The sequence below is a fragment of the Equus caballus genome, chromosome 17 (genome assembly GCF_041296265.1).
Source record: "Equus caballus isolate H_3958 breed thoroughbred chromosome 17, TB-T2T, whole genome shotgun sequence".
Taxonomy (NCBI): domain Eukaryota; kingdom Metazoa; phylum Chordata; class Mammalia; order Perissodactyla; family Equidae; genus Equus; species Equus caballus.
In genome coordinates, this window is record NC_091700.1 from 28,749,560 (window position 1) to 28,775,029 (window position 25,470).

Here is a 25,470-nt window from a genome sequence, read left to right on the forward strand (position 1 = left end):
ATGTTTAGAAAATGGGATCCACAAAAGAATTCCTAGAAAAAAGGTGACCAAAAAAGTGAGAGAAGCCTAAGAAGATGTGACTTTCCAGGATGGCCCATGATGGCAGCCTGTGCAGACCCTCACAGAAGAATGAAGGGTTAGCAGTTGGGAGCTCACTGGAAGCCGGCGTTGAGAAAGCCTTTTGCTGCAGTAGCTATTCAGTGACATGTAGAATGCATTTTCATAGTGGATAGATGAATGCTACACAGTTTAAGAGCCTTACTTTAACTGCTAAGTTATAGTGGCTGATTATGGTTGGCAACACTTAAATTGGAAAGCTGTGCCCCAGAACACAGTCATGGTACCAGGGATGAGTTCCCTATCTGTGATCTGTGGAGAGAGTCCTAAGAATGCAGGGTATGGTGAGCTCCCCATTTTAACTTCAAGTGACTTTCCTCTGTTGTCAAAGTTGACAGACATCTTTTTTAAATATAAAGGCCAAGGCATTTTATTTTGGATTCTCCAGTGAAACAACATCTAACTTGTGATGCGTGTGTACCTGGGTAGACGGTGGTCAAATGCAGCTCAAATATCAAGTTAATCCATTTGAAAAAGTGAAAACAACACTCCCAAATAACGCTCACTGGAGGGAGGATGTAGCCCTTACCTGGTGGAGGATGTACTGATGATAGTCACTGGATACATTTATACACAAAGGTGAAAATTCTGGCTGTTGAATAAAATAATAACTGAATTTTTATTATTTCATATACCTTCCAGCTATGTATGCTTTCTTGTGGATTTTCTCTGCCCTTGGCTTTTAGACCTTTGCTTATATATAATGATGAAATAAACATGCAGTAAGTTAAATGATACAACCAATTGTACATTGATTGATGTTTTTCTACATGGAGTATTGCTTTGACTTTGTTCCTTAAAACAGTCTCATACAGTAAGTGGAAGTTATTTCCTCTTTGCATAGTAAAGTATGATTACTCTCCAAAGGAGCTTGTGCCAGGACAGCCAAAATTAGAATTCAGATCCTTATTTTCACAGGTGAATTGTCTCACTGTACTTTGACATTGCATAAGAAACCATATGAGAGACAAGAGAAAGTTCATGGGGGTAACTAAGATTGGCAGCATCAGAGAATCCTGAGAAGGAAAGCATTTCAAGAAGAACTTGCTAAATAGTGTCATTTGCTCAGGAAATTTCAAGGGAAATGACTGCAAAAAGGCCATTGGTTGGCTATCGGGTTTCTCCTTTCTGATCTTTCATATGAAAGTGTCGGTATTGTGAGAAGAACAGAAATCGGGTTTGAGGGATGAAGAAGGGAGGCAGGAAGAGGAAGCATCACCAGTGCATGCTGACTGAGAAGTTTCTGGGAGATGGACAGGTTATTCGGTCAGAGAGAGGAGAGGAGAGTCAAATGAGGGCTGTGTTTGTTTATGGAACCCTCTTATGCTGAATGCAATACAAGAGCTTAGTGCTGTCTTTCTACCAACGGTTGTGCCCATTCTTCATTTACATTTGGGCTCAACCCTTTTTGCAGAATGGTTGAGGTTCCTGAGAGTCTGGCGTGGAGATGAGTTGGATTTAAAATAATTGGTTTTATTCAACTGATTGATTCTGGTTCCGGAACAGTTACTATCTCAGTGTCCTTTCTCATTTGCTTTGGAGCGAGCTGTTGCCTGCAGCAAATTTGGGGAGCCCGGTGTTCGCGACCTTTCTCTTGTGGAGCTAATGTAAGATAGTCGGTGCTCAGCCACCTCTTCACTAGGCATTTGGAAGGCCCGCGTTTACATTTGTTGGAGCCAGAAAATCTTGGGAATGCAAACTAAGCTACAAGGGTTCTAATGAGGCCCTGATATTTTGTGCTTAGGTAGGAGGTAGGTGGGTCTTTTTTTTCCCCCACATTATACCTCAAAGCAACATTTATCAGTTCTGATAAATAAAATTCTATCATCAACTTCTATCATTCTATCATTAACTTAGCCTATAATCTAATCAAAGTCAAATTTTTTTTGTCTGTGCTTCAGTTTCGTTATTTGAAAATGGAAGATGGGAAAAAAGAAACAGACATTTTTAAAGGTCTGTTATATGCCCCACAGGTCATAGTATTTCATTTAGTCTTCATGAAAACCCAGTGAGGTAAATATCCTTAAGTCCCATTTGACAGCTGAAAACACAGAGCTTCAGAGAAATGGCAACAGGCCCAGGCTCATACAGCCGTTAAGGGCAGAGCTGTAAATTGTACCCCAGACCATCTAATCTTATCAATATACTGATGAAATTATGAAAACATGGTTTGTGAAGGATCAGTCATCACATACGTGTTCTGAGAACAGGACTTTAAGTTGCAGCTATTTCTGGTTCAGTGTGACATATTCTTTACTGGTGTCATCTCCATAAATTCCAGATAATTTGCTCAAACATTCTAAGTAACTTCTATTGGGGTTTCCCTCCAGATGTTATGTTTATGTACTTTTGTGAAACCTTAGTTTCTTAACAGTAAAAGTTAAAATGCCATCTATAAAACAGAAAACACATGGTAAATAAATCCATACATAGATGTATAATAGAGCTAAAATAACTTTTTACCATCTTGGATAGTAACAATTTTCCTGGAGAGGAAACAGATGAAATCTAATGTTTCAACATTGATTCTAATGCTATAACTCAGTGAAAGTCTATTTCAATTGTGTAAATGAAAAATATAAGCAATTAAGGGTAAAAACAAATTAGCTGGCATTGGATTCATGTTAGTGTTATTTAGTGTTTCTTACATTATTCTCCAGTGGGACAGCGTGTTCTGTAAAATGGACCAAGATGTCAAAATCAGATAATGAAGATCTTTTCCTACTTTGAAGGAAAAATATATTTAACATAAAGATTTTTATAATTTTAAGTTTTTATAATAAGTTATTCTTAAGTCTTTGGTGTCTGTCATCACTTATGAAATATTATAATCTAGCAATAGTATGATATGTGATCAAGTAAAAAAATTGCATTTGAGTTACTTTAATAGATCAGTATTTTGTGGTATTTATGGTAAGAACTCTGACCCCCAGGTGCTTGGCCCCCTGAACTAGTTTGAGAAATTAAACCATCAATGAAGTTACTTTAAAATTGTTCATTAAATGCACCACTCATGACTAGTCAGCCTTATTACTGTAAAATATAGAATGACTCCTACTGAGTAATTATTCAAATATTTATATGTGAAGTTTCCTTCTTTGCAGTCAGCAAATATAATAAAATGCTCATGAAAAATTAATGACTTAGCTATAGCATAATAGACAGTCTCTTTTAGTCTATTTATACATAAAATGCCAAAATAAACATTAAGGAAACATTTGCAAAGTACGTTGCCCTCTATCCCCCCCAAAAGAAAACAGCAGTATGAAATAGTTCGGTGATTCTGTGCACTTCGTCTCCTCTAGCTGCACAGTACCGAGCTCATCTATGATGGAAGAATATGATCATTTAAATGCAACAAGAACATCTTTGTAAATGAGCCCGCCCCCTTTCAACAGCAGCACAGAGCTAGAATTCATCTCACCATTGGCTCTGCTTCCCGTAAGTGAAGGAGTTGAGTAACCAAGAAGCCAGCTAGACCTTCCTCCCTTCCTGAGCTTTGAGGGCCAGGTCTTTGCAAATTCCACCCTTCCTTCCTGAAAGCCTGGACTCAAAAGGGCGGTAACAGAGAGATGGAAAAAACACGCACATCCACCCAATGCTGACCTTTCATCTCTTCTGAGATGGTCTCAGTATATTTGCCATGGAAAGTATGCCCAGTCGATATAATACCAAGAATGGCTTCAGGATGACTTTTTAATAGGTAGAAAAAGTATTATAGCTGATGTTTGAAGAACACTGTTGATGTTCTCTATGGAGAATGTGAGCCATACCTAAGTGAAGTAGCTGAACATTGTGTGCTGAACAGAGATGTTTAGGGGTCAGACAGGTTTATATCACCTGTTTATATCACAGGTTTATAGGTCTGTAAATAGATAATGGAGCATGTAAATATCCCACACAAGTATTTTTAAAATAAACTTTTTATTTTAGAATTGTTTTGGATTTACAGAAAAGTTGCAAAGATAGTATAGACAGTTATCATACACCCGCACCTAGGTTCCCTATTAACATCTTACATTATATTTGTCACAACAAAGAAATCAAGACAGATACATTTATTATTAACTAAACTCTATATTTTTATTTTGTTTGTTTTTTTCAAAGATTTCTCTTCTGTTCAGGATACTACTTTATGTTTAGACATCATGTCTCCTTAAGTCTCCTCCAGACTTACACAAGTATTTTTAAAGTTTTGAAATATAATAGTAGATGCTTTGGGATTTTATTACATATGCACTAGTTAAGACTGAATTAACCCATGGTCAGGGACTCAGAATTCTGATCTGTTTTTCCGCTGTGAGAAGAACCCCCTTCATTTCCCAATTCAGAATATTTTAGATGGTGGTGACTTGAGAAATATCCTTCCTTGTACTGGGGTACCTCGAGAGAGAACTAGTAAATTACTCCTTGACACACCATAATTTGCTTTCCTCCAAAAATTTACTGCTGTTATATCCACAGGAACAACAGGAAAATATGTTGTGGCTGTGGATATTACAGTGTGGGAGGAAGGGCTTTTCTTTTTTAAATAGATATTCTTCAATTAAAAATAAAACTAATGGTGACTCGCTTCACAGGGCAGGCTGAATGCAATAGCCTGTTCATTTTTAACCTATAGTAATCCGTAACTAAAGATAGTGTACAATTTTTTGTACATACATATAGCCATAATTATAAGAGAGAGAGCATGAAATAGGCTATCAAGAAATAGAATCTGAGGAAGAAAGCAATAATTGTTTCGTTCAACCTCAGAGCTTCTTTTAAAGATGACAGTGGAAAGTTCTATTGACATGGAGTGTTTTAGCTCCCATTCTCTAGTTTCCTGTTTTTTAAAAGGAAGTTAGGCCTAGCTGGCTTAACTATAGAAATATTTTAAATTAACTAAGGTTTTCCATTTCTTCTGCCACCTCCCCAGCTCAGGCCGTGATCGCTGCGTGCCTGGAACTGTCGCAGTAGCATCATTCGATTCAAGCACATGTGTGTATATTCTTCTAGCCACCTCTGTTAGCAAACCCCTTAAGTCCAGCCTACACATTCCTGCTACATTAAACCTCTCCAGACACCATTTTTATGGGCTGATTTCCCTATTCAAAAATCTTTAGGGGCTTCCCATTTTCTCAAGAAGAAAATTCAAATTTTTTAGACTGCTGTTAAATACCTTCTATGATTTAGTTCCAACTTAAAATTGTCAACATTATTTCCCTCCACGCTGGTATACCAAAGTCCCTACACCAGCCAGATTGTCTGCTTTCAGTTGACTCAGAACCTTCATTAAATTAATCATTATAATCATTACCAACAAACAGTTACTTTGCACCTTCACTACCATACGTTTTCCTGCTTGGAGTCTTTGCTTAGTTTCTTTCTTGACTCTCAATTTCTCAAATTTCTACCCTTTCTAAAAAAGGCCCAGGTAAAATCCCACCTTCATCCCCTAGACGTCCCACCTACCTGGTGCCTCAGTGATCTATGTCCTGAGAACTCCTGGTTTCAATGGGCACTCTTAATATGTTGGCATATTTGCGCCTGGTCTTATTTTCTGTATATGTGTACTTATATAGTATCTATACCAAATTGGGATCATACCAATTAAATGACTTTTCATTCATTTTCCACTTAACATATCATGAACATTTTCATGTCATTACATTTTTTGAAATGTGATTTTTAATGGTTTCATCAATACTCTACATCACATTCCACATTGTATTAAGGCATTTCCACGTAGTTGGACATTTAGGTTGTGTCCATTTTTTGCTATAATAAATAATGCTGTCCTGAACATTCTTACTCATATTCCTAAGAGTGGGCTTATTGAGAATGATTTTTATTAGTTTCTTGATATGTGCTTCCAAATTACCTTCCAGATGTGTTATGCCAATTTTTTCTACTATCAGCAGTGTATGGACACGTCCATTTTATTACCGTCTCATCAGCATTAGGTGTTATAATTTGCTTATATTGTTTGTTGATTAGGTAAAACCTATCTCATTGTAGTTTCGCATATTCTGGTTATAAGGCCTTTATCAGATAGGTATTTTGCAAATATTTTCTCCCGTTCTCTGGCCTGTCTTTTCATCACTTTCTTAACAGTATCTTCCTAAAAGCATAAGCTTTTAATTTAGATGAATTTCAGTATATCAAATTGTCACGGACTTTGCTTTTGCTTACTTAAGAAATCCTTGCCTAACCCAAAGTCACAAAGATTTTCCCCTATGTTTTGTTAAGAAGTTTTATAGTTTTAGGTTTTGTACTTAGATCTATGATCCATTTTGAGTTAATTTTTGTATATGGTATGAGATATGGATTGAGGTTCATTTTTTTCATGATAATTAGTAAAAGATCAGGAATCTTTCTAGACAGGGAAATTAGAATAACTGGTCTATCAAAGTCATGTATGTTATTTAAAGAAAAGGGGAGAAGTTTGCCTTTAATATAATACAGAGTAAATTATTGCTACTGATTCATATCTTGAGTCAAATTTGGGGCATACCTCAGATTAGTGGGTGAATGCTTATTGGCAAAAAACCATATATTATGTTACCATTTAGGTTATTTGTTTAGGGGCTAGATTTGCTTATTTCACCTAAACAATTAATGTAATTGTACTAACTAATATATTTATTTATACAACAAGCATTTTTGAGGACCTAAGAAGTACAAGGCACTATATTTCTTAGATGGTATGGGAAAATAATTTCTTTACAGTTCGTGAATAACCTTTATGCAATTAACATCCAATTTCTAGAATGAAAGGGAGTCAAAGTAATTAACTTTCTTGAACCACAAAATTGTTATTATATGAGGAACGTCTGTCAACGTTAAGAGACTTGGGCTCTTGGGGATGTAGTAACGAAGATTATTAAAGGAAAGACTGTGATAAATGAGAAAATCTCGTAGTGAACATAGCTTGGAGTTATTTGTGAAATGACAAGTTTCTCGGTAATGGGCACTGCCACCAAAGCCTTTTAATCACTTGTTTTTCTCTGTAGGTCATTAGCTCCATGAGCTCCCTTTCTGAGTACTGCCTGCCTTCCATTCTGCGTACCTTATTTGACTGGTATAAAAGGCAAAATGGCATTGAGGATGAATCACATGAATACAGACCAAGAACAAGCAATAAATCAAAAAGGTACATTTCTTTGGTATAGGAATTATGAGGATTATAGTTTCTTGGTTTTTTTGTTTTTTTTTTAAAGAAACATAAATCAGAATAAGAGTTATAAGGCATCTGAGTCTTCCCGCTTCTTCACATGGATACCTAGCAGGCGCTGTAGGAGGCCCGTTGTCTAGCAGTGGGACTACTAGTCACTGCCAGCTGTCACAGGTTGAAAGTTCACACATGGCCTTATTTCCACATTGGTGGGGGTGGGTGTAAGGGCCCCAGGTTACCCTCCTGCCTGCTTCTGTCCTGGGCCCTCTCTCCTCCAGTCTACACCTAAAAGCGGAAGGCCTGCTGTGGGCCCTGAATGACACTGCCTGGATATTTTAGTCTTCATTAGTAACCTTGAGTGCCCAATGTGCTGTCATGGGAAGGACGCTGCGCTGGACATTAACAGTAGTCCTGGAGCTGCCACTAATGAGCCGGGTGACGTTGGGCAACACACCACCTCTGTGTATCTCACTCTCTTCATGAGCAAAACAGAGAAGTCAAGTTACACCATCTCCAACTTCCCTTCCAGTGGAGAATTTTGTTTATTTGTTCTGTGGTCCCCTTCTCCTGTGGATTTGAAAAGTGGAACTTTGTGCTAATGAGCACTTCAGCAGCCATAAAACTTAAGATTCTCGTACTGTCGAATGTGCCTCTCCCCAAAATTTAGGTAAATACTTGTAATTCATATGTTTGAAAGCAGCCTACTACAGCAAGGTCATAAGTATAAGACAGTTTGATATATTCACCTTTTTTTTAAAAAAAAGGGAGATTATTTTCAAAAGTTAGATTTCTCCACATGAATTGATTGTGCATTTTTTAAAGAAGGTAAACTGAAATTAATCACTCAGAAAATCAGATATTAACTACTTCTTGTGAGTGATTTATCTCTCTCATTTTTCTTAATACTCCTAACACATGTTTTTAAATATTGACTTCTCTAGAAATTGAAGACCTATAATTTTACCAAATTGCATTTCATCTAAACTTGTAATTACATTTTATAATATGCTTGAGTTTATGCAAAATTCAATCGTTTATTTATAATTTTGTTTGGGGAGAAATTAATAACTTTTTCATATTGAATAACGTTTTTTTTCTTTTGAGGAAGATTAGCCCTGAGCTAACATTTTCCAGCAATCCTCCTCTCTTTGCTGAGGAACACTGGCCCTGAGCTAACATCTGTGCCTATCTTCCTCTGTTTTATGTGGGATGCCTGCCACAGCATGGCTTGATAAGTGGTGTGTAGGTCCACACCCAGGATCTGAACCAGCAAACCCTGGGCTGCCAAAGGGGAACTTACGAACTTAACCACTGCACCACCGGACCAGCCCCTTGAATAATTTTTTATAGTTAAAAAAGGAATTTTTTTATTGAGATATAATTCACATACTGTAAGATTCACTCTTTTAAAGTGTATAATTCTGTTTTTAGTATATTCACATGGTTATGCAACTATTACCACTGTCTAAATCCAGAACATTTTCATCACCCCAAAAAGAAACCCCATACCGATTAGCAGTCCCTCCTCATAAATACTGTTTTAATGTATCAAATTTTAAAGGTGGAATTTCAGTTCTGTCTGAAAATGGTGCAGACGGTGTGATTAATAAATTAATGGGATTCTTTTTCCCATATTACATGTTAGCTTATGAACAGATGTGCAAACTTTCCTGGGGGTGGAGAGTGGAGCAGTTTTAGTGAGTTTAATTAAGTGAGTTTTAGTTTTGTTCCTCTGTTTTATCAGAATTTAGTTACTAGAACCGGATTTTTCACGAACTTTCTTCATGGATTGAAAATACTAGGTTTTTAATCATGTTACTGATTATTTTCAGAAGATCAGAGTAATCGCTGAGACCAAATACAGAATCAGAACAGTGAAATTCAACTCAGTAGCATTTTAGTTAGCATTTGAAAGTTTAAAATAAGAGAGAGAGAATGTGTGCTTGGGAGAAAGCCAGAAGAATGAGAGAGTTTAGAACATGATGTAGCTAATAATGTGGGTTTCTGTTACTAGAAAAAAGAAAAGAGGAACTTTAGGGAGGAGCATAAGCAACTGAAAACAGTCAAATGTGACGGATGTGTATTTGGGTTATGATTTCTAAGATTAGTATAATATCAACATTTTGACTGCCAAAAAAATTTGTCAAATGCCTCTGGCTCCTGGCAGTTAGACCTCAAACCAGCAATAAAGTTGAATTCTTTATTGGGAAAGTATATGTCTTACTTTTATTTGAAAGCATAAATTGACATTAAATAAAACACAATCAGGGGTTTAAAAATTTTTTTTCTACCAAGAACTGCTACTTTCTCAAGGTCCTCTGGCCCCTTTCGAAGACCCTTATTAACCGTCCAACACAAAAATTTTCTCTCTACTTCTGCTGGTTCTCCTCCCTCTGGTCGTCAGACTTCTTGCTTCCTTATTCCCTGATATCATCTCTAGGTCAGACTTGTGCGTGGCCTCTTTTTTTTTTTTTTTTAATTGAGGTTACGATAGTTTACAACCGTGTGAAATTTCACTTGTACATTATTATTTGTCAGTCGTATTATAGGTGCACCACTTCACCCTTTGTGCCCACCCCTCACCCCTATTCCCCCTGGTAACCAATAATCTGTTCTCTTTGTCCATGTGTTTCTTTATCTTCCACATATGAGTGGAATCATACAGAGTTTGTCTTTCTCTGTCTGGCTTATTTCACTTTACATAATACCCTCAAGGTTCATCCATGTTGTTGTGAGTGGGACAATTTTATCCTTTGTTATGGCTGAGTAGTATTCTGTTGTATATATATATGCCTCATCTTCTTTTTCCAGTCATCAGTTGATGGGCACTTAGGTTTCTTCCACATCTTGGCTGTTGTGAATAATGCTGCAGTGAACATAGGGGTGCATCGTGCATGCCCTCTTTTTTTAATGCAGTTCCATTGTTTTCCTTTCCTCCAGCTGGCAGTAGCACTTTCTAGTTCTAGCGAGTCTTGAAGGACTTCAGTTAGATGGTTTGGTCCAGTGCTCTTCTTTCTGACAGGACTGTTCATAATGATACTGAATGAACAGTTCCTACCCTGTCCATGCATTTCTCCTTGAACCTTAAAGTTATAACTTCCCTTGTTAACCCAGTCTGTCATCCACCAGCCTTAATTTCACTTGCTCAGGGTTACAGAGTTCCTCCAGAAGTTCTTTTTTATGTCTTTTTTTATATCACCTTCCTTTCTTTTCATTCCATCTTGACTGAAGAGAAAAGCAATCCGTATTTAAAATATTTGTGATTTATTTTGAAAATATCTGCCTGAAAAGTTCAAATCCTGTCATTCTTTCCCATAGGTTTTATTTAATATACAATACTTGTATATTGAGCAGTTATGCTTTCGGGAGACTATGCTAAATACTTGACATGTTTTATCTTATTTAATACTCAAGCAAACCTTTCTTTAAGTACTGGTTGTTCCCATTTTGTAGATGGAGAAATTACTGGTAAGTAGAAGAGGCATAATTTTAACCCAGGCCTGTTCCACACCAGAACCAATGCTCTGAGCCACTATACTGTGCCAAGAAACTCAGCAGTCATTTCATTTGTCTGTCTTTGTTCAATTCCAAATTAGCCCTCAGTTGATATGTTAGATAAGAAAAAACGGGGGCTGCAGGGTGGATTCACATTTCCGTCCTTCTGACAGTGTTTAATTCTGCTCTCTAACTTTTGAATGAGTTCAAATGACTCCACTTTTCCCCTTCGACCTCTTCTGCCATCTGCTTTTTAATCCTTCTCTTTTCAACACCCCTTCACTTCTTTCTTCCTTTCATAAATCTCAAGTGGCTAAAGGTCAAGAGGAAAGGGACAGGGCATAAAAATAAAGAAAAGAAAGGCAATTCTGATCCTTTCTCCACCCCCTGTAGTCCCGCTCCAGTTGGTGATCGTATTATTTCCTTACATTGTTTAGCTCCTTTCACAGGATGCCTTCAGTGTACACCTCTCATTTGGTACCCCTGCCTCATGTTTGCGTCCATTTTACAGATGATAGAATTCCCGAGTTGAAGAGTACCTTAGAACAGTCCATAGGATGAGGTCATAGACTCACAAATAGCTATTCAAGTTGACATGGTTGAAAATTTTAAATCTGAAGTCGAATATTCTGCTCCAGTGTTTGTCCCCTGCACCACACTGATAATAGGAATTGCTTTAGCATGTATTTACCACTGCAATCTTGTACTAACAAAATTGGTTCTCAGTCCATTGGGGATGAGTCCTAGATGTTTGATGCATTATATCATTCTGAAAGTGTCTTCAGTGCCATTTATTGTGAATATTTTAAACTTTACAGTGATGAACAGCAGCGAGATTATTTAATGGAAAGACGGGACCTCGCCATTGATTTTATTTTTTCTTTAGTTTTAATAGAAGTTTTGAAACAGGTAGGTCATTAATTTAATGTTACTTTTAGATAAGATTTATTTATCTCAAAACTACTTAAGTTTTTTAAAATATAATTTTATTAAATTATGCATGAATTTCAAATACTGGGTCGTATGAATTATATTTATCAATTGCTAAAGCCTATATATAGTTATTGGAAGTACTCTTACTGATTTGATCTTCTTTTTTCCTTTCCAAGTTAAGAGCTGTCTTTTTTTTTTTTTCAGATTCCGCTTCATCCTGTAATAGACAGTTTAATACATGATGTTATTAACTTGGCTTTCAAGCACTTTAAATACAAAGAAGGGTAAAGTAATTTCTAACCTTCAAATTTTGAAGTAGTTGGGTACTTAAAGCTAAATCAAGTTTGCTCTTTTCGGATGACTAGGGATCCCTAACTTGTCTAATTTTATCCTATTTAGGTACCTTGGTCCTAACACTGGCAATATGCACATTGTGGCAGACCTGTATGCAGAAGTCATTGGAGTGTTGGCACAAGCTAAGTAAGTGAACATCAGAACATTTTACCATAAGAGCATGAATGCCTCTTCTATCCCACCCCAGCCCTACCCTCAGGAAGGGGGCGTATGTGAGCCTACAGGGAGCTAGGGTTCTTTTTGTTATCATGTGTGCCCTGTCTCTGAAACTGACTCAAAGCTCCCCCAAGGCAAGTACCAAGGATTTTTCCAATTGGTTTTCGACACTGTCTTTCTCACTTGGCAATTGGGCCAGATCATACCAAGAGTCCATGAGTTTCAGACTACTGCATCAAAGAAAGAGATGGACTAACCAAATTACTTTTCTCTCTGCCTAAATTTTCCAAAGAAGTTTATCAATTTTAAAAGTTTTGTTTTCTATATTCCATGAGTGGGTGGTTCCAATATATCATCCGTGAGTGGGAAAATTCCATTCTAGAATGTCCCTTTACTATAGACCTTACTTAATTCAGCTGAGCTAAAAATGTCCCAGACTCTGTCATGGAAACAAGTCGGGGGGAACATTCTCATTGCTAAATTTATCTGGCCCCATAACACTACTTAGCAGGCTAGAACAAAGTGGTATTAGCCTATTAGGAATAATATACTTCTTCCAAAAGTGATGTCACATCCTATTTGCCTGTCTTCATCTTATTCAGCCCTGAGGCAAATCAGGCAAGATCCTGAATGCCTAGGTTAGGCAACAGGAGCCAGAGACGTAATGTGAATCTAAGCCAAGAGGTCAGTTTAAAGCCACAGTGATGCCCTGAGCCTTGTGAAATGCAACCCTCAGAAAGAGATTTTTATCTTCAAGAGATAGAATGTCCTAACTCAGTAGCATGGAAATACCCAATTTATCCAAAAACAAAATTTAGAAAAAGTTCTTACTCAGCAACCTTACCAAGCTGAAACAGACAAGAACTCAGGAAACAAACCCAAAAAAAATCCCTGACGTCACTTATTTAATGTAACCCAGTTTATCTATTCATCTTGACTACCTATTTTTTCTAACACATGAAACATCAGCGTTAGATGGAAGAGAGGCAGATACATGACTCCAGTGAGAAATATCAAGCTCAAAGACTGACAGCCACAGAGAGGAAAGAAAAACTGGCAAAGCATACATAAGAAGTAAACAAGAGAGTTGTCTGGGCCATTTTGCATGAGACTATAGTGTACTTTCATTACAGCCCATTGTAATAATTGCAGGTCATAAGTCATCAAGGAAAAAAAAATGCATTTTGAAGAGATTTCCATTGCAATTGAATAGTAAAAGTATTGGCATTTTGAAGGGATAAGTTGCAATTATCTGGTAAATTAATTCATGTGTCTCTACTTCATTCCTAGAAAAGATCAGAAAAATGAATTCTTAATATGTTTTTTTGGCTGATTTGTCAAACCCTGAAACTCTCAACTACTCCTTTGTAATTCCTTTCTAATTATCCCAGCATCATTCTCTTATGCTATCATTTGGAAAGTTTAATATGCCAAAAATGACTTTTTGTGTCTGACTTAGTTTTTGTGAATTATGCATACCAATATCACTTACTATAGAATGACCTTCCTTAGCCACATTGATTTTGAGTTGGTTGTGAGTAAGTAGAGAAACAGTGTCACAATGAAGCAACATTCTAAGGTTGTAGGAATTTCCATATTAGGTCAGATTTATGATCCACCAAGCCAGTGTTTTCTTGCCAACGGTAGCTTTTTTATTTTCGTGACATCAGTATTTGTCCATCTGTTGCAATAGTAGGTATAAGAAATGCCTCAATTTGGACAATGCTCCAGTGCTTTCCAGTCACAAGAGAATCCCTTGGCCAGTAATATAGAGTAATTGCAATGATATATTCTCAACCAATCATTGTGTAGTTATCCTTTATTGATAGGTAGTATAATCTGAAACTGGTATCATATTACAAATTGTCACATTCCTTCTTCTCATAGGTACACCAAGACCGTTACTTTATCACTGCCTTAGAAGAGTAGCTTGCTTTGTTCTCAGGGGGAGAAGAAAGGATGTATGCTTATCTGGTATGGGGTGGTTATCTTTTTTTAAAATAAACTTGAGTAATATAATAATTCTAATTTTAGGTTTTATATCTAGTTCCCAGTGGTAATGCATATGAAATATTTTCTTCGTTATTTCTTTAGTTATTAATACCTAGTTTGTTCTTTAAGTTTTAGCAGGATCACTATTTTTAATCCTACTAATGATAATGCACTTAATTCCTGTCATCAAGGGGAAATTTTTTTGCTCTTAAATGATATTCACCCATAGTGTTGACTTTCTCGAAGTCAGTTAAGTTAAAATTAAATTTTTAAAGGTATATTTTTTGGTTAAAATCTGATATATTCATTTAAATAGTGATGATTGGCTTCTAAGATTCATAAATTTCAAAACTGCTTTCTCTTTATATAATATAATCTTAATGTATATATTCTTATATTCTCACGTTTATAGTATGTACTATACATTTTAAAGCAGAAGTTTATTTTTATGGGAATGTTATAGTATACCAAAGATTGGACTAATCATTTAGTTACTACAGACATTGCTAAACTCTCAAGACATGGTCATTGAAAAGAAATTTATTTTTCCCTAAAATTATTTTCAGGGAAAGTAGATTTTAAGTACAAATAGATTTTTGGATTATTTTAATGCTAAAATAATATATTTATGTCATTTGGGACTTTTTTAAAGCAAAAGATAGCCATATTTATTTTTAAATGAGAAATAAATAGACTTTTCGCCACTAACTCATGAGAATATTGAAATAGTGAATTATACAAATAACCTGCCTTTTCCTACCTCTCCTTGTTTTAGTCATGGATTAGAAATGGAAAACAAACTTTCCTAAATATCATGTGGTCTTTAAAATAATATAACTCTAACCTGTAAGATCGCTTTTTCCTTTTAAACTCTCACACTTCAAAATTAAAACCATAGGTAGTTTTTTCACTGTTCAGAAATAACAGGAATTAAAATACAATTTTTAAAAATCTAGTTTGGAATTATTAAATTTTTATAATCTTGATTGAAAGTGTCACTTCCATTGCTTTGCCATGCCTTTTCTGCTTCCTACCCTTTATCCATCTTCCCCTCAACTCAAATCCCCTCTGAAATCTTCTCCAATTATCCAGCTAGAAAGAGCCCCTTCATTCTCCAATGCCCTGTAGCCTCTTTAGCTATGTTACTCACATAAAAGGCAACATGAAATATGAGAAAGTGATCTGGCCTGGGGCATTCAGCGTCGCTGAAGGATCAGAGTGATCTAGGCAAAGTGCCAGGCACATGCTAACAAGTCTCATAAATAATAATAATAGTTATTATTCTTATTCTTATTCTTATTATTCACGTGTCTCATGGTCGTTGCTACATAGTTTTATCTTCCCAATTAAACTGTACACCATTCTAGTGAGAGCAGGGACTACATTTCATAGTTCATGATTGCATCAGAAGACTTACCTAGGTTTGAGCCTCTTCTTTGTCACTTTGATCTTCCAAATCTATTTCTTCATTTGGAATGGAAATGCATTCACTGCCTGACTCAATGGATTGTTGTGAAGATAAAATGTGAAAGAATATAATGTGCATAAAATGTAAAACATCTTACAAATGCATCTCATAGTTATTCGTAGTCTAGACCAGTGATTCATAAACTTTAGCAGGTCAGAATCACTTATAGGACTTGTTAAACAAGATTACTGAACCCACCCCCAGAGTTTCTTATTTAGTAACTATAGGGTAGGGCCAGAGAATGTATATTTCTCACAGGTTCTTAAGTGCTGCTGCTGCTGCTGCTACTGATCTGGGGACCACACTTTGAGAACCACTGTTCTCGACACACTATAGCATAGAGATTAAGAGTAAGGACTCCAGAGCCAGACACTTGGTTTAAAATTCTGGTTCCACCATGTACCAGCTGTGTCACTTTATCACATTATGAAATCTCTGCCTCAAATTCCTCTTCTGTAAAAAGAGTGTAATCCTGGTTCCCTATAAGAGATGAGCTCTGTGTAAGGTTCACTGAACTTTGCCTGGTATATCGTAAGTGCTGTCTGTCTACTTGCTGCTATGATCATCATCCGTTTTTTTTCTATAAGAAGTAGAAAAGAATTATGACTTTGGAATTTGGAATTTATGTTTTCACTCCATTGCCTTCTTAAAACCTTTTTAATTGTGAATATATATAGCAAGCATAAATAAAAATCCGTAAATTAAAAAAAAAACAATTTTAACAAATTGTTACCAAGTGAACACCATGTAACCTCCTCTACCCAAGTCAAAAACTAGAAAATTGCCATTCTCACGAGGTGCCTTATGCCCAACTTGCCAGTCATACACCTTTTGTGTTGGCTTTGGGTGAAACAATGTCTGTGTGTTTTCTGCCTGCTTTATTTGTCCTAAAATTTCTTCTTTGAGGCGTCAAGAGTTTTTGTTCCAAACTTCTGGGATTTCGTTAGTTGGCCTTTAACTTTTATAATCATAATTACCCTCTGTAATCATGCTTTGCTCCTAATTGACCCTTTCCACTACAGGGGACCTCAGGCTGATAGTCTCAGGAAGCAATGTGTCTTAGAAAGCTTTCCTTGTTTTTTCTTTTTTCAACTAATAGTCAAACCAGCCACCTCAGGAATAGTTTGGGTAACTTGTGTGGGTGTGTTCCTTTAGGCTTAGGTACTCTGAAGATCTGCTCCTACTCTCCATCCTCGTAGGATCTATTCTTTTCTTAATCCTATAGGATAATGTCATTGTAATTAATATTATTACTTACAAATATTATTTTACTTTCAAATAAAACAAATACCTTAAGTTTCTTGGGGACTGTGTCCTTTTAGTTGTGAAACCCCACACATGTAGTAGAGAGCTTATTCATCTTTCAGATCTGATTTGAATTTTCCTATTACTATGTTTTCCTTCAACCTAAAAATATTTTTTTCAATAATCATTAACCTAAAACTATAAAAGAAACAATAACAGAAAACTTTAGAAGTGGATGTAGGAATGTTTCTTGGCATTATTTGCTGTCACTGTCAGAAATAGCTGGCCTAGTATGTTGTTGCTTATATGCTCACAATTGGATACCTAGGCCCTTGGGTGTGCAAGTATGTTGGAAATTGCTAAGCCTGAAGACGTGGAGCTTTTCCTCATGCTCATTTTAAGAGCTAGACCATTTTGAGAAGGTCTAAATAACCCTGGATCTTCTCCCTAGCCTGAAGGAGATGTTGAGCATCTCATAGAAGAAGAGAAGAAACGAGAAGATTGGACTCTTCACCAAATCCCCAATATCAAATCCTTACAAAATGACAGCCATTGTACTTCAACTGATTGGAAGGCTCCCCGTCACTGTGCCTTGCCACTCCTAGATGCTGGAGGCCTCCGTTAGTCACCTTCCTACCCATTATTTGATAAATCACTCATGTTCTCTTCTTAGATTCCCCGCTGTGAAGAAGAAATTCATGGCAGAGCTGAAAGAATTACGGCACAAAGAGCAGAGCCCATATGTTGTTCAAAGCATTATCAGCTTGATAATGGGGATGAAATTCTTTCGAATTAAGATGTATCCAGTGGAGGACTTTGAGGCCTCTCTTCAGTTTATGCAGGTAATGTCTTGGGCAGAAGAACTAAGGGACGAACAACTTGAGCAACTCCCTCCGTCAGAATGACTGAGCTGGAATGTGAAAATCCATTCTCTTGTCAATGTGGGAAAAAGTCCTACTTTTTCCTCAATAATTCAAAAAAATGCTTTGTACCCAAATAACAGAGTTGCAGGCACATAATTTCATTTCTAAACTTTCATATCATCTTTGGAGTAGGGTGTACAGTGAAATGTCTTATTTATTGACATTTTCTCTTTTTTAACCATCAGCTACCTATTGTTCTGTGAATTAAAAGATAGCTCATTTTTTATTGTTTAGGACTGATAGCATTAAGTTGGCTATGTTAACATTCATAGCGTTAGAACTTTAAATAATGAAGAAATCTTTTTTATTCATACTATAAAAAGGAATCAACCTTTGAAAAATCAGCCAAACTATACAAGTTTTGGTGTCTAGTGCACAGTGTGCCTCATTATGTGCGAACCAAAGAATTATTGCAAATGTGGATTTCACAGAAGGTGCAGCTTATTAAGTTCTAAAAACTTTAGTATCTGAAGGGATTTTTCTGATGTTGCTGTGAATTAGATTTAGTGAGGTTCTTAATCAGTAAAAAGCTTAGATATAGGGGTTATGAACATGGGCTGTACCACTTCATACCCACTAGGATGGCTATAAAAGATAGACAACAGCGAGTCCTGGTGAGGAAATTAGAACCCTCATACACTGCTGGTGGGAATGTAAAGTGGCAGAGCAGCTTTGGGAAACAGTTTGGCAGTTCCCCAAATGGTTAAATCTAGAATTACTTCATAATCCAGCAACTCCACTTCTAGGTGTATATCAAAGAGAAATGAAAATATATGCCCATACAAAAATTTGAATGCAAATGTTCATAGCAGCATTATTCATAACAGCAAAGGAGTGGGTACAACCCAAATGTCCATCAACTGATGAATGGATAAACAAAATGTGGTATAGCCATACAAGGGAATATTTTTTGGGCGAAAAAGGAATGAAGTACTGATATATGGATGGACCTTGAAAATATTATGCTAAGAGAAAGAAGTCAGACACAAAAGGCCACAGATTATATGATTCCAATTTACTTGAAAAGTCTAGAATTGGCAAATCCATAGAGATAGAAAGTAGATTAGCAGTTGCATAGGGCTAGAGGAGGGGGATGTCAATGGGAAGGTTGGGGATGACTGCTAAGGGGTGCAAAATTTGGGGAGGGATAATGAAAAGATTCTAAATTTGATTGTGGTGATAGATGTACAACTGTGAATATACTAAAAGTCATTGAATTGTACACTTTAAATGGGCAAAATTGCATGGTACGTGAACTAATATCTCAATAAAGCAGTTTAAAAAAAAAAAAAGAACATAGGCCATGTATCAGACTTCTTGGGTTTGAATTCAAGCTTCAGCACTTAGTAGCTCTGCGACCTTGGGCAAGTCACACTTAATCCCTCCCAACGTTGTCTGCAAAGTGGTCTTAATGACACTAACCTTAGAAGGTGGTTCTGAAGATTCTTGGCACATGGTAAGCACTCAGTAACTGTTAACTATTTTTATCCCTCTCTCATACTAATAAATTGTGTATCTATGTACTTGAATGATGATTTGAGGGAGAATTTACATACATATGCAAAATAATGTAGGAAAAGGGCCACAATTCTGGGAACCATAAAGCTCCATTCTATATTCTGTCTCAATGGCTTTCCATGCTGGCAATACCTGCCTTAGATGCATGTCTTAATATGATATTGATACACTGGGGACTTTATTAACTGTTGTTGGCAATGGTCCCAATGTTGACTGAAAATAAGTGGTAATAGCTAATATAGATATTAGCATGTTATCAAAAATACATGTAGCCTTAGACTCTTCCATGCAAACAATACCTAATAAAGACCACAGTAAGTTATTATCAAAAAGGCCAGGAAGGAGAAAGGGGCTGGCAGAATTCTGGACAGGCCAATTTTCCTAATAAATAATTCCCTGGGCAACCAAAAATACACTTTCATAGACAGTAGTCCACAGGCAAAGACATCGTTGCTTGAGGAACTATTCGAAAGGTTTCCTTGTCTGAGATGGGGAGGGAAGCATTCCAGACTTGCTTATGAAACTAGCTGAATGATAAACACACCTAAAATGTCAGGGCTAACAAGTAAACAGCTCAGGGCTCTCAGGGCCTAAAATGAGTTTAATCTCCTCTGCCTCTCTTCCCATGTTTACCTTCTCTGGGGATCTGTGTTTGTGGGTTAATCAAGGACCCGGGGTTCCACACAGTAGGTAGTCAATATAAATTTCTTGGAAATGAATGACTGAAGGAATCAACCATTAAGTCAGTGGATGAATGTCTGTGTGCTAGTTATAGATGCTTTGTCCTTTTAGCATAGTGATCTGAGATAACAGTAGGAAGAGAGTGAGAAAACCAGCCTTGCACTGGGATCTCTGTGAACTTAAATATAAATACTTCGATCCAGTGATTTTTTTAGTAGATTGTGGAATATGCTATGTTAGTATGTATGATTGAATTAAGAGCTATTTACTTAAATTTGTTTAAGTACTTTTTATATGCACATTTCAATCTATTCTCCCTCTACTCTTTCTCTGCTTCCTAGGAATGTGCACATTATTTCCTTGAGGTCAAAGACAAAGATATCAAGCATGCCTTGGCTGGGCTTTTTGTTGAAATTCTTGTCCCAGTTGCTGCCGTGAGTTACATTTTCACTTTTAAGAACTTCTTCAAATTGGATTAGAAAATCAACAATTTCATTAACATAATATTAACATGTATCTCTATTTCAGGCTGTTAAAAATGAAGTCAATGTTCCCTGCCTTAGAAACTTTGTTGAAAGCCTATATGATACCACGCTGGAACTTTCTTCTCGAAAGAAGCATTCCTTGGTTAGTAACTATGAGAAAATCCAAAACATAAAACTTCAGACACTAAAATTCCTAGGCTGAAATCTATTTGAGAATCCTAAGAGTTCCACAGATGGGAGAATTACCTACAGCTCCCTTAAAAAGAGTTAGCATTTCAAAATTTGGAGTTTGTGCTTAGTGTTGACCATGATTGAATCATGGTAATATGAGGGGGTTAGACCATGTCACCTGAGATGACCCTTCTAGTCCTAAGGATTCTGTTGTTTATTTTCAAGATTGGCTTAACTTGATTTTTGTTTTAATTTCTGAGGTTTTATTCCAATCTGAAGGCTAAAGTTTATAATAACAGTTTCTCTTCTCAATCCCCAGGAGTCTTCACTGGCTAATTGCTATCCTGATATTCAGAATTAAAATGGAACCAGGCTGGAAAAGGAGTTGGGAGACAGACAGTTGCCCATAGGAAAGATTCTCTGAAGGCTGTGAAAGCTTTTGTACTGAAGAGCAGCATAGAAAAGCCTTTTAAACTACCCCAACCTTTTGCCCTTAGTGGTAAATAAGGCTCTGGTTTAAGAGTTGGCAAGCAGTATAGCAGCTGTAATTTGTGATAGTATAGAGGAAGCAGGTTGCTTAGGTAGCCGGTAGCTAGCATAGTTTATGCTAGTCTTCAAAGTATGAACATTGCCACCATTATTTGAGCATGTCCTCAGAGTTACTTTGCTGGCAATGGTGACAAATTTGCTCATTTGTCTATGTTCTGTGGTCATTGTGACTATCTGCTTGGCTTTTTTCTTTTTCTCTTTTTTTTTTTTTAGATTACTGGCTGGAATTAGAGTTGTGCTCAATGTTAGCAGTAGTTCAAAGTCAGTTTAAACCTAAGTTAGTGGATTGCTAAGCACTGAATCTCACTGTGGAAATTGTTTTTTGCTAATTCAAGTTAATGTATGAGCCAGTTATATTTTTGTCTAAATCTTCACCAGCCTTAATTTGTTGGGGAGCCATAAACTTGTATGCTGTCTATCTGGTTTGGTAAAATGGTGATGGATTCTACGTATATATTTTTTGGGTGGCCGCTCATTAGCTTTTCTGTCTTCCCCAGTTGCTGTGGGAAACCGGCCCAGTTAGACAGGAAAAGCACAGTAACACCTCTGTTTATTCGGTCGTAAGCAAATTCCTCCTGTGGTTAAATTTGTCTTGGAGGAATTTACCAGTGCAATAACATTTCTTTTAGGAATCTTCCTTAATTACAGGAAAATTGCATGCAAAAGAAAATATATACACCTATCTCTAAGACAGGGACAAACTAGTAGATGTTTATGAGCACAAAGGCTCAGAACATTTTCAAAATTATTGTCTTCCTGCTTTTTTCCTGAAGATTGAGAGTGATCTGAGTGAGTTTGTTTTTAAAATTCGTGAGTGAAGACTAAATCAGTGAATCAGATTTCTACTTATTATACATGAAACTTATTATACACTATACATAACTCTATATTATTCCATCTTTGTCATCAGAAAGCATTTGCGAGATGCCCACCTCTGCATGGCATCCATAGGGCCTTGTTGTCTTATAAGGCATCCTGTTTATTCTGGCCCATACAGCCCACAGAGGGAGCTGGATGTGTGGTGGTTCCAGAGAACGTGTGTTACCTGGCTTGTGGAAATATAAATCATCTGTGATCTCATCTTCTTCCTCCTCAGGCCCTGTACCCCCTGGTGACCTGTCTGCTCTGTGTCAGTCAGAAGCAGCTGTTCCTGAACAGGTGGCACATTTTCCTCAACAACTGCTTATCCAACCTTAAAGTTAGTATTTGTCAGCTCAAAAAAGTCTTTTATAAAAATATATATGAGTCTTAGGCTGGTATATGTGCTTTTGAGAGTGATTCTTGAAGTTTGTGGAGGAATTATCATGTATACTGGAATAATGAAAAAAACATTAATAAGGGTTCTCCTTGTTAAATATAGTCCGTTTTAGAAGGTGACTAGGGATAAGAGAAATGACTTCAAATTTGGGGAAAAAGTCTTTTCTAGTAAGGATCACTTTGAAGGTAGAATTAAGTGTCCCTTTATATGCATCTGTTGTCATATTTCATCTAAATGATTTTATAAAACGGAGGCCACTCTTCACGGGCAGAGTCGTGTGAATTGATTTTAGAAGCTCACCTGTACCTCCTTCCTCCTTCTTCTGCCCCCTCCAGCCTAAGAAAATATTTGGGGGAAAAAGTTCCATTCTGTGGGAGGATTGAGCTAGCAACAGAGAACACTTATTTCCTGTCACTGTGATTTGTGATTATTTGAAGGTTTTCAATTCAAGCCCCATGACAGTCGGTGAGTCCTAAGCATTCACTGAACAGCTGCTCCCAGGTCGGAGGCACAGGGGCTGGGCCACGTGAGGGATAGTCATGGTCCCTGAAACTGAGGACCTGCAGTGAAAACAACTGTAATGAATAGCTTATTGGCTTGATAACTTTAAAGAGGTAAACATATTAAGTTCTAGTGACCTATTCATAAAACACAATTAAATGAAAACCATCCCTAATATAAGTGCAAATAGCATATATTTTTCATAATTATTCCCCATTGTGTCCAAAGATGTTGAATTTCTTTTACAAGTTTGATATTTGCTTCTTTAGAATTTTTTAACTATACTTAGTTGTAAAACTATGTGTGTGCTTCTACATGTTGCCTTGTCTTTTTTGTTCTGAAACACTTTAATTTGGTGAAACGATTAAGATTAATTATATTATTTTGGCGTTTACCATAATTACACAATAACCTGCATTAGAGTTGTTTTAAGCACCAGCTATGTACTGGCTCTAAAAGCTGATTGTGAAATCCAAGATTAGAATCATTCATTTTCTTCAAATTGGCGGTGAAACATAATAGCAGTGGATATAGAATTAAGCTTTTAAGTATTCTGAAAGACAAAATGCTTTTCAGGGTTATCAACCATTATGTAATGGCCACTTTTAGATCTTTTCTTTAGGGATTTTCTTTAGTGATTTATCCATCTGTCATTCACCTCTAGCATGCAGCCCAATGTCATTTTTTTATTATTTGGTCCACTTTGAAGTTATCCAGTTATTAGTTCCACTAAAACATATTTTTCCCCCTCTTACATGTTACACAAATAGAAAGTGGTCATTTTGTTCAAAACAAAAAAGAAATGGTTAAGAACATCCATAGTGCATTTTTCTTTATATATTATGCTGCATATGTTTTGATGAATTTTTGTTAGAATTAAAATAATATCTTGCATGACAATTTAATATTGTGACCAAAAAAGACCAAAAGTTTTTTGTCAAAGTTGCTTTTGAAATATAGCAGCACAATCTTATTTTGGAACTTAATTGCTTCAAAGTTAGAATATTATTTGGAGCTCTGGTCAAAGCCAGCAAAATGACTTAATAACAGGATTATAAATGGCTCTGGAGAGAAGTGGGGCTGCACACTGATGATGCTTCCCTATGCAAACATTTCAAAAATTAAGATGTCTAAAAGAGAAATGCAATAAGACCAGAGAGAATATAGAGAGTCAATAGCATAGAGAGACTGAACCACATTCCAGAATTCAATTCAACTCACGGTAGTTATGAAGTGCTCCCTGTGTGAGGGAAGGTGCTGGAAGTGGGAAAGATGGGGAAGTCAAGTCATAGGTATAGAATAGAGTCCCTATCCTTGAGAACCTTAGCATTTCACTAGGGGATATGTAATGAAGTTTCAAAATGCATGATCCAGACAGTCAGGGATGTAAGAGTGGGGAGTAGGGAGATACGTGCGCCATTTGCAGAGTCTTGTACCCCAGGAAGCATGAAACAGGTGGTTATTAGGGAAAGTAAAGGCAATGATGTTTTACTTTATGGATAATAAATTGTTGGAATTCATCACCCCAAGGCTAAAAGATATAAAAAGATCCTTGATGAATTACAATTAGAATAAAATTGTATCACATATATTTAGAACTAAACCCAGTAAGTTTTAAATGGGACCATTTTAAAATGCCATAAATATAGAGAAAACCTTCCAAACCTCCTCACGAGTCCTCAATAGGGAAGAAATACCTGAAGTATGTTAGTTAACATGGCTTCAGAAGTATGCTTTGTCTTGAATACCTTCAGTAATTTATGGGATTTAGAGCCAACTGTATCATTTTATAAAGGACCACCAAACTAACTCTTCCCACTATTCCCATTCCCCCTTTTTCCCTCCAGCATCCTTCTCGCTTGTGTCCCCCTCCCCTACACAGGCTTAAGTATAATGAACCTAGTGTTTGAACCCTGCATGTGGAACTTGGTAGCCATCTTTGATGTGTTCTGCAGAGCTGAGTCATCAAGGTGGCAGCTTGACATATAGCAGAAGAGGAGTGTGTATGAGCATGAAAAGTCTGTTGCTTTCAAAGTAAACAAGCTCTCAGATCCAACGCTCATTTAATGTCAGTGACCTGGTTTATCCTCAGCATTGGTCTGTCAGAAGCAGGCTGCTTTGGTGACACAAACTTGAAGACTTTATTAACACTTAGTTAACTCGGTCATTCATATATTAGCAATATAGCGTTGTAAAGTGATGAGAAATTTATGGCACCTTCTCATCACAACATTGATATCTTTCAGGAGCTCTTGGTCAGTGGTGACCAATACTATTTTCTTCTATGTATTTTAAGTCAGAATCTGAGCGTATTAAGCTATAAAAAAATGATACATTCCCTTCACATCTGCCATAATATACCTAATTCTGAAAAAAGGAAATGTGTTTTGAAAACTTGATTTAATCGTATTTTTAATTTTTGTTATAAATCCCCACTTATTAATAGTTCTTTCAAAATGTAGTATTTA

General features: G+C 36.6%; 1 protein-coding gene across 8 annotated transcripts in view; it reads left to right on the forward strand.

Moving 5' to 3' along the window:
• Nucleotides 1-25,470, forward strand: part of FRY (FRY microtubule binding protein) — a 404,013-nt gene that overhangs the window by 234,934 nt on the left and 143,609 nt on the right. For all 8 annotated transcript variants that reach the window (XM_070239478.1, XM_070239480.1, XM_070239479.1 and 5 more), the window contains 8 exons: nt 7,113-7,252; nt 11,587-11,677; nt 11,906-11,985; nt 12,101-12,181; nt 17,590-17,758; nt 20,380-20,472; nt 20,567-20,665; nt 22,340-22,441. In XM_070239478.1, coding sequence (XP_070095579.1) covers nt 7,113-7,252; nt 11,587-11,677; nt 11,906-11,985; nt 12,101-12,181; nt 17,590-17,758; nt 20,380-20,472; nt 20,567-20,665; nt 22,340-22,441 — 855 coding nt within the window. The remainder of the gene's footprint in view (nt 1-7,112; nt 7,253-11,586; nt 11,678-11,905; nt 11,986-12,100; nt 12,182-17,589; nt 17,759-20,379; nt 20,473-20,566; nt 20,666-22,339; nt 22,442-25,470) is intronic.